General features: G+C 38.3%; 3 protein-coding genes and 1 pseudogene across 3 annotated transcripts; 2 read left to right on the top strand and 2 right to left on the bottom strand.

Annotated features, from left to right (window-relative positions):
• The first annotated feature begins 4,449 nt into the window (after positions 1–4,449).
• Positions 4,450–4,971, top strand: LOC149025485 (abscisic acid receptor PYL11-like). The gene has a single exon (XM_089143581.1). It carries the CDS (start codon positions 4,450–4,452, stop codon positions 4,969–4,971), a length of 522 nt encoding a protein of 173 aa, XP_088999707.1.
• Positions 4,972–8,079: 3,108 nt separating this feature from the next.
• LOC149025484 (low-temperature-induced cysteine proteinase-like) lies at positions 8,080–10,778 on the top strand. The gene is made up of 5 exons (XM_089145707.1): positions 8,080–8,619; positions 8,737–8,969; positions 9,234–9,371; positions 9,474–9,995; positions 10,330–10,778. Exons 1-5 carry the CDS (start codon positions 8,133–8,135, stop codon positions 10,468–10,470), a joined length of 1,521 nt encoding a protein of 506 aa, XP_089001833.1. The 5' UTR covers positions 8,080–8,132; the 3' UTR covers positions 10,471–10,778.
• Positions 10,779–10,816: 38 nt separating this feature from the next.
• Positions 10,817–13,126, bottom strand: LOC149025483 (peptide-N4-(N-acetyl-beta-glucosaminyl)asparagine amidase A pseudogene; annotated as a pseudogene).
• Positions 13,127–14,164: 1,038 nt separating this feature from the next.
• LOC149025482 (peptide-N4-(N-acetyl-beta-glucosaminyl)asparagine amidase A-like) lies at positions 14,165–16,445 on the bottom strand. The gene is given in 2 exon segments (XM_089145705.1): positions 14,165–16,083; positions 16,085–16,445. Coding segments are annotated over 2 exon segments (1,869 nt in total). The 5' UTR covers positions 16,226–16,445; the 3' UTR covers positions 14,165–14,355.
• Positions 16,446–17,917: the final 1,472 nt, after the last annotated feature.

Genomic DNA, 17,917 nt, shown 5'->3' with positions numbered 1-17,917 from the left:
GATACCCAAGTGGTATAAATGTATAATTACACAAATGCTGATCATATAGATCAGAGACATCATTTTATACCCATAGGTGAAGACATGAACCCATTTGTATGTATAGGCATCTCAGTGTTACCGACATGTGTCTTTTAAGAGAGACATCTATTTGCAGATGCATGTTCACAACGTTCGGATTGAATACTCAAATCAATATGTTAGGACCAATGAGCAAACCCACTCTCGACTTAAACTATGCTGTGAATGGTCGAGAGTTTTGCATTAGTGTGATAATACACTTTTTAGAGATGAACGGTCAAAATCTCCATCTCGATCGTTAGCTGCAGTTGTTTTGCATTAATTGCGTGGCACCCAAACAATTTTAGGTATCTTAAAGGGTGCATTTTGTTTATATTTAGAAAGAAGACCTTTGAATACTAATATGCTCAATTTCATGAAAAACTAAGTCAGATGTTGATTGCTTCATTAGGTATATTAATATTTAATGATTTGCATCCGCAATCATGGAAGTTGATAACATCTCTTTTTTTCATGTCATCTCGGATGGTTCATGGGATTCAACAACTTCTTGTAGTGGTCGTGGAAGGGATTATCAAGACATTCTTTGGTTCATTTATAGTTGTTTGAATGAAAGCAAGTTGGACTCTATTTGTACTACAAGCGGCACTGGAAGCAATGTATGACCTCCTTCAAGTTGCTTTTGCTATAGGAATAAAGAATATGAAGTTCTTTTCTGATTGTAAGGTTGTGGTCTCCAATTTACAATGGTGATTATAGTACTCTGGATTGGAATTATTTAAACTTAGTTCAGCTTATTAAGAACTTGTTGTTAGGTTTTGATAATATTATTGTATTACATATTTCTAGAGTAGACAATGTTTTTGTCAATTTATTAGCTAGAGGAACCTGTTGTTTGGGTATATTTAAAATTTAGTGGATGCAACCATCAAAAGGACTTACTCATTTGAACTCTGTTCCAGTTGGAAAAATTTTCCACACTTATTCATTTGAATGAATTTCTTTTGACAAAAAAGCAAAAAAAAAATCATGAAAAATAGCATCTGCTACTTTTGCTGATACTTCTTCAGTTCTTCCCCAACTCTTGACTTCTGAGGGGTAATGAAGTCGGAAAAAAATCATCTGCTGTGCACAGCAATGCGGCACCACAATTTGACATATGGCGTATTCTTAATAAATGACTAAGATTAGAAGGCGGGTAATTTTAAGTGAATGTGACCCATCTTATGACCAATTTTAACAAAAAAACAACCCATTTTTGAGACCCGATTCTAAATATGGTTGCCCAGGATTTGTTTATATTTTTCTCCCATCGGTTCCTATGATGTCGACTCACTCCATCTTCTTCTCTCTTGTTCTTCCATTGATCTTCTTTGGATTTTTTTTGACCACCTATATTTTGGGGTTCTCTTATTTTTTGTTCTCTTGGATCCCACTCATTGACAGATGATTTGTTGCTTTTAGACTCAGTTAAACTCATACATGGATGAACTATATTCATGTTGAGTATCAACAGGGAATAGCAAATCACAGACATATGCGCGTCAATTCGGAGTAAAAAGCACAAGCCCACGTTATTTGACCACAAACATAATGGGTTTTTCAGAGCCATGGCCAAAGTGGGTTTTGCGCAAAAAGAGACTACCCCAAAGGGAAAAAGTTTTCATGTTTAACTATCCGGGGGGGACCTTAATACATCGATGTTCGTGAGTCGAGTAAAATGGGTGGGCGAGAATTAATTTCAGAGATGGGGAGAAGATCCGGATTCTATTCATGTTGCCTATCAACAGGGAACAGCAAATCAAAGACGTATGCGCGTCAATTCGGAGTAAAAAGCACAAGCTAGAAAGTTATTTCAACCGCAACCAAAAATGGGTTTTTAAGCAAGATCCATAAAGGCCAAGAGTGGAAGATGGAGCGCACATGGGAATGATGGTAGACAAATATACGGGATAAAACATATTCCTTGATTTTATTACTATCAGGGGGCAAATCTTAACACAAAATTACGATTGCCCCTTCGCAGAGAGTGGTGTTAAGAGCGGGTGAGCTAATATATAATGTATAATTTACCTCTCATTAAAATTAAGAAATCAAGATTGGTAAAGCTGATCCAACTTCTACTAGCGATTCAATGCCAATTTACCTTAAATTTAATTTTTTGGAGATTAATAGGAGAAAATCCAAAATCGATTTGGTTTCCAACTTCACGAAGATTCTTTATTTTGAAGAATATAGTACGTGATAGAAGATGGCAATCTGAGTTGAAGGTTTTCCGTATCCCCACGATTCCATTTGAGTTTTATTCAATCATTCTTTCTTTATTTGAGTGACCTTTTCGATACAATACATCATCGTTATTTTTTCTCCATTAATTACGACTTAGTACTTGACAAAAGCGAAATACAATAAAGAGATAAGTATAAGGGATTTGGGGTTTTGAGAAAATAAGAGCCACACTCGGGTCTCGATATGGGACAATACGTCTCTTAAAATCAACTAAGGATACTCGATACCGATACTTTAAACCTTGGAATCGACATCACGGGAATGATGGTAGAAAAATATAAACAAATCTTGGGCAACCATATTTAGAACCGGGTCATAAGATGGGTCACATTCACTTAAAACCCTACCTTCTAACCTGAGCCATATTTTAAGAATATGCCACATGTCAAATTGTGGTGCCACACTGTTGTGCAGCAGATGATTTTTTTTCCAATAAAGTCCCATGGGGTTTTGTCTTGTTTTTTGTTTTATTTGGACAATAAAGCTGGGATGACGTGGAAAAATCTTCGAAAGTATTCTTAACGGCGAAGGATAGAATAGTGGAGTCGATTACCCAAAAAATATTTAAAATAATAGAGTCAGCCTGGTAAATTCCATATGATTGTCAATGTGGCGTCTTGAATGACGTCAACATGAATATGACATGAAAGTGAATAAGATTAACATCTCCCTTTAGTCTTTACCCCAAAAAGAAGATGAACATCTCTCAGAACTGGTTATGTCTATCAAATTCGAGTCCACATCTTCACCACTCAAGCTGTTTATACAATCATAGTGTGAACACTCATCTAAGTGTGAGTGTAAGATTAATAGAGAGAACCCAAATTCAAGAAATCTTTTCTCTACTAATTTGAAGTGTATGTGGTCCACTGATCGTATCCATGCATTTGGGACCAATACACACAACCACTCCTTGTGGTACCTTGGAGGCTGTGTGTTTTATTTATGTTTAGAGAAAGCAAGAGAGTGTGAGTACAATCAAATGCTAATGCTCGAATTCATTCAAAAACAACATTTCTTCTTTTGGCTAATACTTCCTCAGCACTTTTTAGCTTGGATTTTCTATCTGCAAGACAGAAGACCATACTCTTCTTATATTTCTTCATCACATACTTTCTCAACACTAACTATGACTTTTTTATACTCGTAGGAAAAAATAATTTTTACCTGTGGTTTGTAACCGTAGGCATAAATCGATAAATTTACACCTTGATTTATCCTCTCTTTTTTTTGGGATATATATCATCGGTTTACTTTTACACTCACTCTTTTATTTGTATATGATATTAATCTGCGAAAGAAACATAGTCCTCTACCGTCATGGTGAAAGATCCTATTAAGTGGGGCATGACTTTTGTCTTATTTTTTTGTTTTTAATTTGAAAAATAAAGCTAGGGTTTTGTCCTCTATTGTGGAATCACAATTACAAATATAACCATACAACCAAACAAGCCGACTTTTGGAAATAATTTGAGGATATTTTTTTTTGGGGGTAAGATTTAGAGAGCATTCTTTTTATTTAGGAGCTATTGCTTGCAGCCAAGGATATAGTGCCATTTAGTGGCCCTCTCTTCTGACATGAATATGGACAAGAAAGGTGATGTTGAATGTCCATGTGACAGAAAACCATCACATATTGAATATGAGGCAGTTTGTGACCCACTGGTCGTATATCCTACCATGGAACCCAGTGGTTAACTGTATATTGTTCACGTGATATTCAGATGGTTCTGTGTTTCTTTACTCGGTATTTCTCGGTTTCTGGACAAGTTTTTCCAGTAACCAAAAACAGCAGAGAAAGAAATTAAACCTTCAATGGCAACCCATGCAGAGCTCTAAAACTAACTGCGTAATCAAAACTGCGACAACAAGGAAGGCCCAACTTCCAATGCTCATCATTTTCTCTTGTTTCAAACCAAACAGCCACGACTTCAGTTTCTCAAAACCATTCCCTTTGCGCCGCCTCGAATGCTGCAAAATCTCTCAACTTCGAAAAGAGTTGATAAGCTCGGACTTTATAAGAATATGCCAAGTGTTGATGTGTGAGAATTTTTCTCTTTATTTAAGCCCTTACAAGTCACAGCTGCCAACTACACATTGTGAAACTTGAAACAGTAAACTTAGTTGGCAACCGTGGAGATGATTATGAGTCGCTACCATCGCCCTAAGCTCTCGCCAAATCAGTGTGGTTCGAGTCTAACACAAACCATCGAAGCACCCATTTCACTGGTATGGTCCTTTATCCGACGCTTTGATAACCCAAAATGCTACAAGCCCTTCGTCAAGAGCTGTTCCATCTTGGATGGAAATGGTGGCATCGGCAGCATCAGAGAGGTTCAATTAGTTTCGGGTCTTCCTGCAAAGACAACCATGGAAAGGCTAGATGAGCTCGATGATGATTCTCATGTTATGGTGTATAGCATGGTTGGTTGGGATGGTTGTGTCGTTAATTGTCGTTCTACCACCACTGTTCATGAAGTTGAAGTTGATGCTGATGAAAGCAGTGACGTTGGAAAGACGCTTGTGATTGAGTCTTATGTGGCTGATCTTCCCATGGGGACTATCAAGGAAGATGCATGCGTGTTTGCTGATACCATCATAAGGTTCAATCTCAGATCCTTGGCTTCTGTCACTGAGAAAATCGCTTCTGTGTCTAATTAACACTGTTACTAGTAGCGTTGCCACTTAATGCATGCATGCTGCGTTATGGTTTTGTTTATAGAGAACATTAGAAAAACTAAAAATCGTGTACAGCAGCTTAATGTGTACTAATTGCACTCTTTTTAGTTATCCAAATAAAGTTCCAGTTATGTATTCAGATATGTTCTGATAATCGACCAATTATTCATTTCTTAAATGACATTAATTTGATTTAAAATTGGGATGTTAATCTTATTTTAAGAGACATTTTAAGATTATGTTAGGATATTGATGCATGTAATTTTCTTTTTATTTCAAGAGTGTCTAATGTTTTAGTAGATTTCTTAGCTAGGAGGGCTTGGCCAGCGCCGAGTTTGACTGTTTGGCCCATTTCTACTCCATGTATGGTGGATTTCTTACCACTAGATTGTTTTGTTGGTAGTTTCTTATGAATGCAGTTCTATTACCAAAAAAAAGAAAGAAATAAAGTTCATGTTCTACTTGAGTCTCTTGTGGAACCCTTTCTTTTGAAATCCATTTGATGGTGAATATGCTTCTGGTCGAGTGAGTAGATGATATTGATACATGGGAGCATAACATTGAAATCTTGTAAAAAGATTGATTACGCTGTCAATGACCAATGCCTCATAGTGAAGATTGAAGAGACTACAATTTGACTTTGGCTAGGGATATATAATGATCTCGATCCTTAATGTATATAAAATTATCAAATTTCAAACAAATGTTTTTGTGTGAAATTATTTCTACTTGTTTATATGTTAGGAGACTCTTCTTTGTTTAAAATTAAACAATATTTTTTTCAATAAATTTTTACAAATAGTTAAAAAATAAATTACCATTGCATGATAAAATTTGACTCGAATTTGAGTTTTAACCACGGATGTTCCTATTATTCAATGATACAATTCAATCTAAGAAGGAAATTATTTCAAGTCAACACAGTCGTAGTCCATTGGGTATTCTCTATTGTGTTGGACTGTGCACATCTATTCATTTTTTATACCAAATAAAATATTGAGATTAAAAATTTAATTTTAAATTTGAAAAGTCCAAAATAATCTTTTAATTTTTCTAAAATTCCCACTTACGGATATTTTTTTGGATTAGTCGATGGTATGAAATTTTTTGTTTTGAAGGGGATATGCAGCCAAGTGAATCATTATTTTATATGTTTTATTTACATACTCTACAAAACCTGATCCTTTTATTATTTTACTAATACTTTGACAAAAAAAATTCATCATTTCGTAGATTTTATTCGATTTGGTTTCCAAAGTTCTACTATCCACGTTGGGGGTCTTGGTCCCCGTTGTTGGGTGTGGACTATACCATTAGGTAGAGTTTTCTCTTCTACCTACCCTTTCTACCCATGCATCTCCAACAATATTGTTAATAATGGATAAGTTTTCCACAGAGAACCATGGCCCACAAAAGGGGAAGCTAGTTAAAGAAACGAAACACCTCTGGAGCTCCAGTTTGTCATTTACTCCAGTTATTATTATTAAGATCAAGAGACCTTCCTAACACATTCTACAACTACTTTTCCTTCCTCGGTGGAATGTCTACAGCCTTGCATTCTTTAAATTGGGGATTCAATAATACAAATTACTTTCATCTCTTCTAGATTTGCTTTGCTATCTATTAGAAATGATTTTCTTTTCGGGAACCATAAGAACTGGGTGCTCAGAGAAAGGTGTTAAAAGGATGAAAGTTTGAACCCAGACTTCTTGTCTCTACACAAAAGAAACAAACTGCTACGGTTGTGTTAAAAGCACATCTACCATTAAGAATGATTTTCACTGTCTTTTGTTCATCATTTAAGTTAATTAAGCACATGAATTCTACTAAAAACATTTTCTTTTTTATAGAATACCCAAACAAAACAAAATTAAGCACATGAAAATTTTACTTTCCTTGTTCTTTTTATTGTATATACATTTTTTCCATGGTCCCATCTCCCCTAGCTAAGACTATTAGTTGACAACCCAACGGTGTTGTGGCTCGAGAATGGAGAAGAGATAAGGGTGGTGGGCAATTAAGAAGAGAAAATAACAATAAGAAAATTGATGAGAGGCCATACGACAGAGTCATACCTGTAAAAGGAAATTAATAAATACCGACAATTACTATCATTGAAAGTAATGACTGACACCTCTTAATGAAAAAATTGTGGGATTCTACACTCTCAATGGTATATGTAATAGTTCACACTCTCCCAACAAAATAATGACTATTACTCAGAAAATCGAAAACTATTATTGAAACTACAATATGAATTTTTATGAGTAACTACAGAGTTTATTCACGACATTAAGTCGAAGCTGGGGAAGAAAAAAATTCATCAGACAAGAAGTGGGACTAGGTTGCAATAAATTGCACCTTTCCAGCTACATGATCAGCTACATGGTTGACAGAGATCCCTAACTTTGAGTTGAGACTTGGAAACTAATAATTGTTGTGTTTTGCGTGCTCAAGATATTAAAAAAAGAGAAAAAGGGCTAAATCCAGGTCATCAAAATCAAGTGATTGACTCATCAAATTTCAAATTGTTAATTAGATTAGTTGGATCTTTGGCTGGATTAGGTAGAGGTATACAATGATATAATAATTCAATGTCTTCATTGACCAGAGGCTGTGTTTGCTCACTTCAACCAATCCAAGCTATCTTCTTGATTATAGGTTTCTAGTGTTTGACCGTCAGATACTTGCAGGCTAGTCAAACGATTTTGAAATGCAGAAGAGTAGAGAGCAACCACCCCAAGGGTCTTGGACCTGCAGGTACCTCTGGAGTGAAGAACTCGATATTACAAAACCATCCCTTCTTCCTGTCAACAAATTATCTAATTTGACTACCAAATGACAATAACACCTTTCACCATAAGGCTTTCAGCAGGGAAGTCGCAAATGTCACATTCGTCTATAGGAGAAACATTATGTAATTTTCGAAAAAATCTCCTCAGCTTTGTGTCCTTGCCTGGGCTGAATGGTTGGTGGCCATTGTTTTGATGTAATTTTCGAAAAAATCTCCTCAGCTTTGTGTCCTTGCCTGGGCTGAATGGTTGGTGGCCATTGTTTTGATGAGGATATTGCACTTTTAACTCCCACACATTATATAGACTGAATTTGCACTAACACTGAGAGTCACAGACCAGTCCAGGAAAATGGGTTGCCGGAAAACAGAGCTAGCCTTTCTTTTATGCCTCTGGGCATCACTTTCCGGCTTGTGTCTGTGTCTTTCTAGGGAGTTTTCCATAGTGGGTTATGACTCGGACGAGTTATTGTTATCAGAAGAACGAGTTGCAGATGTGTTCAGGCAATGGAGGGAGAAGCATGGGAAGATTTATAAACATGGAGAGGAGCTACAGAAGAGATTCGAAAGCTTCAAAAATAATCTGAAATATGTGATAGAGAAGAATAAGGATAGGAAGTCTGGGTCTGGGCTTGTTCTGGGATTAAACAAGTTTGCAGATTTAAGTAACGAGGAGTTCAAGCAGCGGTATTTGTCTAAGGTGAAGAAGCCCCTGGGAAAGCATAATGGCACTAAATGGGGGAGTAAGAATGGGAAGATGATGTCATGTGATGCACCTTCGTCTTTAGATTGGAGAAAGAAGGGAGTTGTTACTGGAGTGAAGAACCAAGGAGATTGTGGTAAGTACTCTTTGTTCCATGTTCACTCCAATTTTTACCTGTTATATTTCGATTTTAAACCTAATAATTCTGTGCAGCTCTGCATTTACCAAAATGCTAATTGGATCATTATTGTAGGGAGTTGTTGGTCATTCTCTTCAACTGGAGCCATGGAAGGTATAAACGCCATAGTTACCTCTGAACTCATCAGCCTCTCAGAACAGGAACTTGTAGATTGTGATTCAACTAATGAAGGGTGTGAAGGAGGTTATATGGACTATGCGTTTGAATGGGTTATAAATAATGGTGGAATTAATACGGAGGCGAATTATCCTTACACAGGAACTGATGGAACCTGCAACACCTCCGAGGTAAGATGTCTTTTGCCACTAACTGATTCTGCTTGTTTCCTACATTTATGGATACTATGCCAGTTTTATTCCTTTTTAAGTTTTACTCTTTGAAAAAAGGTTGGAATTGAATTTTAATGGTCTTATTCTGGTTTGCATCTTGAAAAATTGACTCCCCTGTCTAAGTTTGTGCCACCTTTGTCCTGCAAAACTAGAGATCACAGAGCCAAGTATGCTGTTATGGTTTTGTTTTCTTTTCCTGATTGTCTATGGTCTGTTGAATAGGAGGAAGTCAAAGTAGTGACCATTGATGGATATGAAGATGTAGCTGAAGAAGAAAGTGCCGTCCTCTGTGCTGTTGTTCAGCAACCAGTGAGTGTGGGGATGGATGGATCAGCCATTGATTTTCAACTATACACAGGGGTAAGTTTTTATGGGTATTTGGATTTAAGTGCAAACCCTAAGTTTTGATTTGATTGAGGAAGGAAAAATATTCAACACAATTCAACTGTTTTATTTGATTAGGGGATCTATGATGGGGACTGCTCGAGTGATCCCAATGACATTGACCATGCGGTCTTGATTGTGGGCTATGGTTCAGAAGGTGATGAGGAGTACTGGATAGTGAAGAATTCATGGGGAACTGATTGGGGAATAAATGGGTATTTTTACATAAGGAAGAATACTGATTTGGAGTATGGTGTTTGTGCAATCAATGCCATGGCTTCTTATCCAACCAAAGAGTCTGTTGCACCGTCTCCTTCATCTCCGGCTGTTCCACCACCCCCACCCCCACCCCCACCACCACCACCGCCACCAACACCACCAACACCAACACCACCCTCTCCTGGTCCTTCACCAAGTGAGTGTGGAGATTACTCCTATTGTCCTGCCACAGAGACTTGCTGCTGCATTTTTGAGTTTTTTGACTACTGCCTCATCTATGGTTGCTGTGAGTACGAGAATGCTGTATGCTGTACTGGAACTGAATATTGCTGCCCTCAAGACTATCCTATCTGTGATGTCGATGATGGACTCTGCCTCCAGGTTTGAAATTCTATCAGAAACACTCATTTTAGTACTTATCAGTTAACTAACACAAATTATGATGCATCTTCCTTTTGGGGTAAAACATTTTCTCAGTTCCAGACTTCTAGTTCTATGAGACAGGACCATAAAAAGGGTCTGGGAAACCTCATAGCCATGAACTTCACTGAAAGAAATTTGGAACCATTAGATTTGAATTGTATAGTTAGTCATCCTGACTAGTTCCAATGGATAAATAAAGTAGTGATTTGGGTCGCATTTTACTGCAAAATCTTGGTATGTTTTGACTAACTTACTGCTTCCCCCCCGCCCCCCAACAAAAAAAAATCTGTAGAACTATGGAGATTACCTGGGAGTAGCTGCAAAGAAACGAAAGATTGCAAAGCACAAGTTCCCTTGGACCAAATTGGAACAAACAAAAAAGCCATATCAACCTCTCCAGTGGAAGAGGAATAGGTTTGCTGCAGTGCAGTGAATTGGATGATGTATCATGGATCAAAGTGGAGAGGATGGAAAATCATACTGAATTCTCCAGTGGAGATGATTGGTTTGCCATCAAATGTAGAAGATGTCAGTTTCTTGGTTCAATTTCAGGTTTGAATGTCATGGTCACCAACATTTGTATCTGTATTTTTTTTAGCCCTCCAATTCCCCCCTTTGGTCTGGGAATCTGTTTTACCTATTTTGGGCATTTCTGTGTTTGTTGAAAAATAGCAATAGAATTAAGCTTGTCTACTTTGAGACATCATGTTACAAAATAAGCAAATCAATATTCCTTTTCTACTTTCCATTTAGTCTTGAATTTTACTGCATCTCTAAAGAACATTTATAATCCGGAATCTATTATCAATCTAATTCTTTAATCAGTCCTGATCAAACCATCATTAGTTGGTCCAAACACTCAAAGACTTGTTAATTTAAACCCCAAAAGTTATAGTAAATAAGAGAGACTTTACTGCATAAATCCAAAAGAAGTAATTATTCCTGATATCACTCTCAGAGCCACAGGAGCATCAACTGAGTCTTAAAACCTTTTTGACAAGTAGATTTAGATGTTAGAAATTCAGTCCTAGAAGAAAAAGGCCATCATCTACTGAACTTAAAGCTTGAGTTAAGGGATGATCTTCTGTCACAAGTGTCTCTTTCTGCATCAAAAAGAACAGTGTAGTTTTTACTGCTTACATGCCTGAAGTAGCATTCTTCATTAAGTCTAAATGCATATTCTTGCTGAGTACTTCCTAGACCACTGGATATTAAGTGCCCAGTTGAAATCATATTACTCTGTCCGGTCTGCAAGTTTCTGAGAGAACTGGTAGAGAATCCAAAACTGGGACCAAAAAATATATCTTCATTAAATCCCAATGAGATGTTTGCAAATGAAGAATGAGTCCCATTCCCCTGCTCCACATCTCTTGAATATGAATAAAGAGGAAACTTCTGCATTGATTCCAGAGAATACAGAGAAGAAGAAGGGAGCTTCACATAAACACTGCTGTTGGCTTCAATTTTTTGATTCACAATCTGCAAAGTAGAATTATCTTTCATCTCCAATGAGTTCCTGAAACTAAATTCTTGGGATGAATAAGTTGTGATCTTCCCATGGGAGGAATTCACCCATCCTGATGAAACAATTGACCTACTAGCACTGACAAGAAAAGATCCATCACGACCGTGAAATTGTGAAACCAGAGAAACTACAGGAGGTTGGCTTTTGTGCTTAATGAGTTTACCCTTAGTTCTCTCTCTCTTACTATCCAACCAGAGATGCAAATTTGCATCTATAAACCACACACTGAGAGCATTTGTTACACCAAACCCAAAGCTGTGGTGATCTCCATCCAAAATCTCACCCAGGAATGGCGTAATTTCAATATTGTATGAAGGAAGGTTGAAAGAGCCAATCCCAGTGATGGGTCTCCAAAGGAGAGGATTGACTCCTCCAGTATAGATGACTGTGAAAGGCCAGATAGCACCAACAACCCCTCCATTGAGAGTAACCACAACCTCCCTAAAAGGGCCATTTCCAGGCAAATCTGTTATATTGTTTGCTTCGATATAATCATTTGGAGGATTAGAATACCAAAATTCATCATTCGAATGGAACGAAACATACACCTCCAGGACTGCTCGATAGGCATTTCGTGGAATGCTGAAGTTCTTATTCTGAACGTCCGTCGAATTCTGAATCAAAAACCACAATCCATCATTAAGAGGAAGGTTTCTAGAGATGGGTAGCACCAAATCGGCAGGAGAATCAAACCCAGGACTGGATTTTGCAGGATTTTGGTCAAGTGAACGTTGGGGTACTTCGGCAGGATAGAAATGCAATGTTATATTGACATGGTAGATTCCAGTGTAGATTTGGTCAAGAATGTTACCAATATAAACAGCTAGCTTTTGAGGATTCTTAAGCAACGAAGAGTATTTCGTGATGTCCTTCTTGACGGTCCAGACAATCCCCGTGGCTCTAGGCTCTGCAGTGCAGCTGCGCAAGATCTCAACACCGCCCAACCAAACACCAAAAATGCGATCAAATTGTTTACCTTCACTTGTTGCGTTCCATTCAAGGACGATTTTGGAGAAATTTTGAGACGGGCAGTTCGATGGGGGCTTGTAATCAGCAAGAACAGGCGACTTACCTAATGTGTAGCCGAAATCATGTTGAAGGACAAGATATGAACAGGGGTCTGTTTTGGGCATTTCAATGGGTTTTGTTACTTCGAAGTAACGGGTGATAGGGGTGTCTTTCGGATAGGAGTGAGGAAGTAGCTGTGGCCTGAAACGATTTTTATAGAGATTCGCGTTGCAAGCAGAAAGAAGCTGAAGAAGAAAGAGAGAGAATAAAAGGATGAGAAGAGAAGAACCCATAACGGTGTAATGGCGGAAACGCTTCTCTCCTCTCCTTCTATTCGGTAGTTACAGAATTGTTTACGCATAAAAATGTAGTTTGGAAGTGATCGAAAATATTTACAGACGAGTTGAAGTTCGCTTGGTTGGATTCGTGTTAGAATTTGCTGAGATAATGCCAACATTGGTGACTTTCGCCTTATACGGAGAGCCATTCAAATTCTTAGTTGTTCCTGATAAGAGGTTGGCTGGGAGACCAAAGCTCATGCCCATGATATCGTTTGTCGCGAAGCGACTTTGGGGAAATTCAGTCATAAAATCACAATAGGAAACGTGTGCAGCTTTCATATAATGTGAATTTTTTCCGTTTCTGGTAGAACCACAGATCAATCCCAACAGGTTAACCATTCTTTAGGTTCCTGAAAATTGAAATGGCGGATCCACACAAACGATGCAGTATTGAAGGATAGGAATATCAGAATTAGAAAACTTGATAACTTGGGAGTCATGGATTTAAAAGGAACTGAGAAGGCTTATGCTGAATCAGAATTACGATTGATGTGTTAATCTTATACCTGGCAAATATAGTGATGCATTGATGCTAGGTATTTGGTTTAGTTAGTAATTGCCATAACATGGACATTGATGCAGATAAATTTGAACCATCTGAGAGGCTTCATCAGCTGGATAGGTGTGAAACCCAGGAACACAACAATGATTCCTAATCTACAGCATATACTCTGTTCATACAAATTGAGAACTCAAAATATTTGAACTTGCAGGAAGTGAGGCAATCCTACGAGGCTTGCCCCGTAAGCTGGCCATTGTACACTTAAGTCTTGTTGGTGATGGGGGCATTAGTCTCACTTTTCAGTAAGGTAATTTGAGGCTGTGATTGTGTTTTGTTCAACCCAATTGCAACCACTCCCTGCAATGTCAGGACTCTAGTACTACTTTGGCAGGAAAGAATAAAATCCAGTTGTATTTGGACCTTCAAGAATAGATAGAAATGCAGCAAAGGAGGATTAAGAGGGAAGGTTTATCAAGTGGCAATGGGTTGTCTCCAATCAACTAAGGTCCAAGAATACTGAATTATCCACCTTAGATTCCCATGGAACACCTGATGTTCAAAGAAGTGAAGTGATTAAGAGAATGTTGCAAAGACACAGTGAATTCAAGCAGAATTACTTGCTGAGTTGAACAGCAGCTAAAATTGTAAATTGAAGTTTGGGGTGCAGTATATTACAAGTCGTCAAAGATATAGACCAATATACCACATAAATTTTAGCAGAAGTTTCAAAAACTTGGTTACTATCATGGAATAAATGAAACCAACACTCATCACTGCCATTAAAATGTTAAGAAGCCAATTCAAAGCAATTACAAGAGAATAAACTGCACATATCCAAGGAAAGTTTTACAAGTTTTACATCTGATTATCGCCCTTAGGTGCTTATTATCATGCAGTCACTGCCAAAACCCCTTTTAAGACACCGAGTCAGTAATTCACAACTCATGGAGCAACCAGAACATCAGCTGAACCTAGCAAACCCCTTTGACCATGTGATTTAGATGCTAGAAAGCCCCCACTAGCAGCAAAACGCCACCATCGACCAAACTTAGAGCTTAAGGCTGGCAAAGATTTTCTATCGCAAATGCCTCTTTTCTCATCATAAAGAATGGTGTAGTTTTTGCTGCTCACATTCCGGAAGTAACATTCTTCATTACTATTAAATGAGTATGCCTGTTGAGTAATTCCTAAACCGCTGACTACCAAGTTCCCCTTGACGAGCATACTGCCCTGTCCTTTCTGCAAGTTTCTGAGAGAACTGGTAGAGAAACCAGAACCAGAACCAGAAAATATGTCTTCATTAAATCCCAATGTGAGGTTTGCAACTGAAGTAAAACTGTCACTCCCTTGTTCCACATTGCCCTGATACAAATAAAGAGGAAACCTCTGCTTTGATTCCATAGAATACATAGAAGAATGGAGCTTTGCATAAATACTGTTGTTGGCTTCAATTAGTTGATTCACAATCTGCGTATTGAAATTATCTTTCATCTCCATTGAGTTCGTGAAACTAAATTCTTGGAATGAATAAGTTGTTATCTTTCCATGGGAGGACTTCACCCATCCAGATGAAAGAATAGACCTACTTGCACTGATAAGAACAGATCCATTCAGACCACTAAATTGTGAAACCTGAGAAACTACAGGAGGTCGGCTTTTGTGCTTAATGAGTTTACCCTCAGTTCTCTCGCTCTTACTATCCAACCAGAGATGCAAATTTGCATCTATAAACCACACATTGAGAGCATTTGTCACACCAAACCCAAAGCTGTGGTGATCTCCATCCAAAATCTCACCCAGGAATGGCGTAATTTCAATATTGTATGAAGGAAGGTTGAAAGAGCCAATCCCAGTGATGGGTCTCCAAAGGAGAGGATTGACTCCTCCAGTATAGATCACAGTGAAAGGCCAAACTGAACCAACAACCCTTTTATCGAGAGTAACCACAACTTCCCTAAAAGGGCCATTTCCAGCCACATTTGTTAGATTGTTTGCTTCGAGATAATCATCGGGAGGATTCGTGTACCAAAATTCGTCATTTGAATGAAACGAAACATAAACTTCCAGGACAGCTCGATAGGCATTTTGAGGAATCTGGAACTTCTTTGTCTGGACATCCGTCGAATTCTCAATCAAAAACCACAACCCATCATTCAGTGGAAGGTTTCGGGAGATGGGAAGTACCAAATCGGCAGGAGAATGAAACCCAGAAACGGAATTTGCAGGATTCCGGTGATGGGTATTTTGGGGCACTTCCGCAGGATAGAAATGAAATGTTATATTTACATGGTAGATTCCAGTGTAGGTCTGATCAACAAGGTTGCCCAGATAAACAGCAAGTGTTTGAGGGTTCTTAAGCAACGAAGAGTACCTGGTAATGTCCTTCTTGACGGTCCAGACAATCCCGGAAGCTCTAGGCTCTGCAGTACAGCTGCGCAAGACCTCAACGCCGCCCAACCAAACACCAAAAATACGATCGAATTGTCTCCCTTTACAGGTTGCGCTCCATTCGAGTACGATTTTGGAGAAATTCTGAGATGGGCAGTTCAATGGGGGATTGTAATCAGCAAGAACAGGCGACTTACCATATGTGTAGCCGAAATCATGTTGAAGGATGAGATAGGAGCAGGGTTTTGTTTTGGGTAATTCGATGGGTTTTGTTACTTCGAAAGTAACGAGTGATGGAGGCATCCTTCGTATGGGAATCTAAAAGCAGCTCTGATCTGAAACGATTTTTATGGAAATCTGCATTGGAAGCTGAAGGATGGTAAAGAAGAAAGAAAGAGAAGATGATGATCACAGAGGAACTCATAATTGTCTCTCTTCTCCTCTCCGTTGGTTACAGAGAATTATTGGATACAAACACACAAATTCGTAACTTAGGTGTAACCGTGTGTAACCGTGTAACATGGTGAAATTATTAAAGTATATGTTGACTTCCTGGAAGCGACCGGAAAGGAGTCTGAAGACTCTGAACCTTTCTTTCCAAGTCCCTTCGATCGTAAAAGAGAAGAAAAAAGGAAGTCGATAGGTGCTGGTCACTAGTCAGTTGTGTGAATATTGTGATGGAAGTCTGGAAGACTGGAACAATCATACACAGGAACCTAACAGGCCGATACCGTACGAATTCGAATCATCACCCCGTCAGAGGAGCCCTATGTGCTCCCGGACCCCTTTACCACCACAAATCTGGTGGGACCCATTGTCACCCACAAGTAAAAAATGATAAAATAAAATAAAAAAACAAAAAGATCTCATCACCCAACCCCTACGTCCTCCTGTATTTATGGTGGTAAAGCCGTCGGGGGACAATAGAGTGTCTGTGCTCCCCTGACGGGTAGCTAATCCGGACTCCATATGGTAGTAGTAATGAGAGAGATTCATTTGGTATTGGATGTATCGTTAGGTTCAAAAATGCTCCTTCACCATCGTAGAGCTATATCTAGTAAAGAGGTCGTAGGTTCAACTCTTGCTGAGGTATATTAATATCCCAAAATGACCCAAGAGGAGGGGGCAATGCTGTGCTAGTAGTTCATATGACCAATGCTTGCATAGGTCAAACTTAAAAGTCTGAACATCGCATGGGAAGAGGGGGCACAAGGTCACCACTAATGCATACCCTCTTTATTTAACCTAAAATAAAAGACAATATTGGAAGGAATTATAGAAAAACAATAAAACAATCAACTATCCAATTTAATGGTCGTGGGCTTAAGTGTTGGGCCTAGATGTGTGGGTATGAGTTTTTGGTATTCATCAAAAAGACTAGCCCGCCAAGGGCTGTCAATTAGCACGTGTGAGTGAAGCCCAACCAGGTTACGAACCTCAGCCCATATTGGACCGACTTGATCTGGGCCAACCGTTACTGATCATTTAGATAATCGAAAACAGAGGATCTTGAGTACTATTCGAAATTCAGAAGAACTACGTGAGGGGGCCGTTGAACGGTTGGAAAAAGCCCGGGCCCTTCGGAAAGGGGAATGGAGCAGATGAGTTTCGAGGAATGGGTACTCTGCGGCGGATTAAAGCTTATAAGAGAGGTTATTTTCATTGCCTTCCATAGTGGGCCTCATATTTTTGTTGCTTTCCCTCGTCTTCAAGTCACCTCAACTCTCGTCTCTTTCCATCGATAACGATTCCACCTAACATAAAAAATAAATAAATGTGCCATATACTTTCATTTAATTACTTCCTTCATACCTAAACTCTCTTTTCCAACCGACACAAAAGTAATGAATGACCGTTGAAACCTCTTGTTTAATAAACATTAATTAATCCTATGATTTTTTAAAAATATCCACGTGTTATTTTCTTGGACCATATTACCCTTTCTATACTATACTATATATGCATAAGTTATAGAGTCCATCCGCTCATAATAATTTATAATAATTCTCAATTTGTATAATCTTAATCCTTGTTGTAAAGTAAGGTTGATTCCTATCAAGTTTCTTTTCATGTTATTCCTCTTACTTCAATAGAATAAAAATTGTATTTCTCTTAT

Source organism: Hakea prostrata, chromosome 2 (assembly GCF_041222555.1).
Source record: "Hakea prostrata isolate BN-2017 chromosome 2, UWA_Hpros_2, whole genome shotgun sequence".
In the NCBI taxonomy this organism is placed as follows: Eukaryota; Viridiplantae; Streptophyta; class Magnoliopsida; order Proteales; family Proteaceae; genus Hakea; species Hakea prostrata.
The sequence above is the reverse complement of the archived record's forward strand: the minus strand, read 5'-3'. Positions and strand labels throughout refer to the sequence as shown.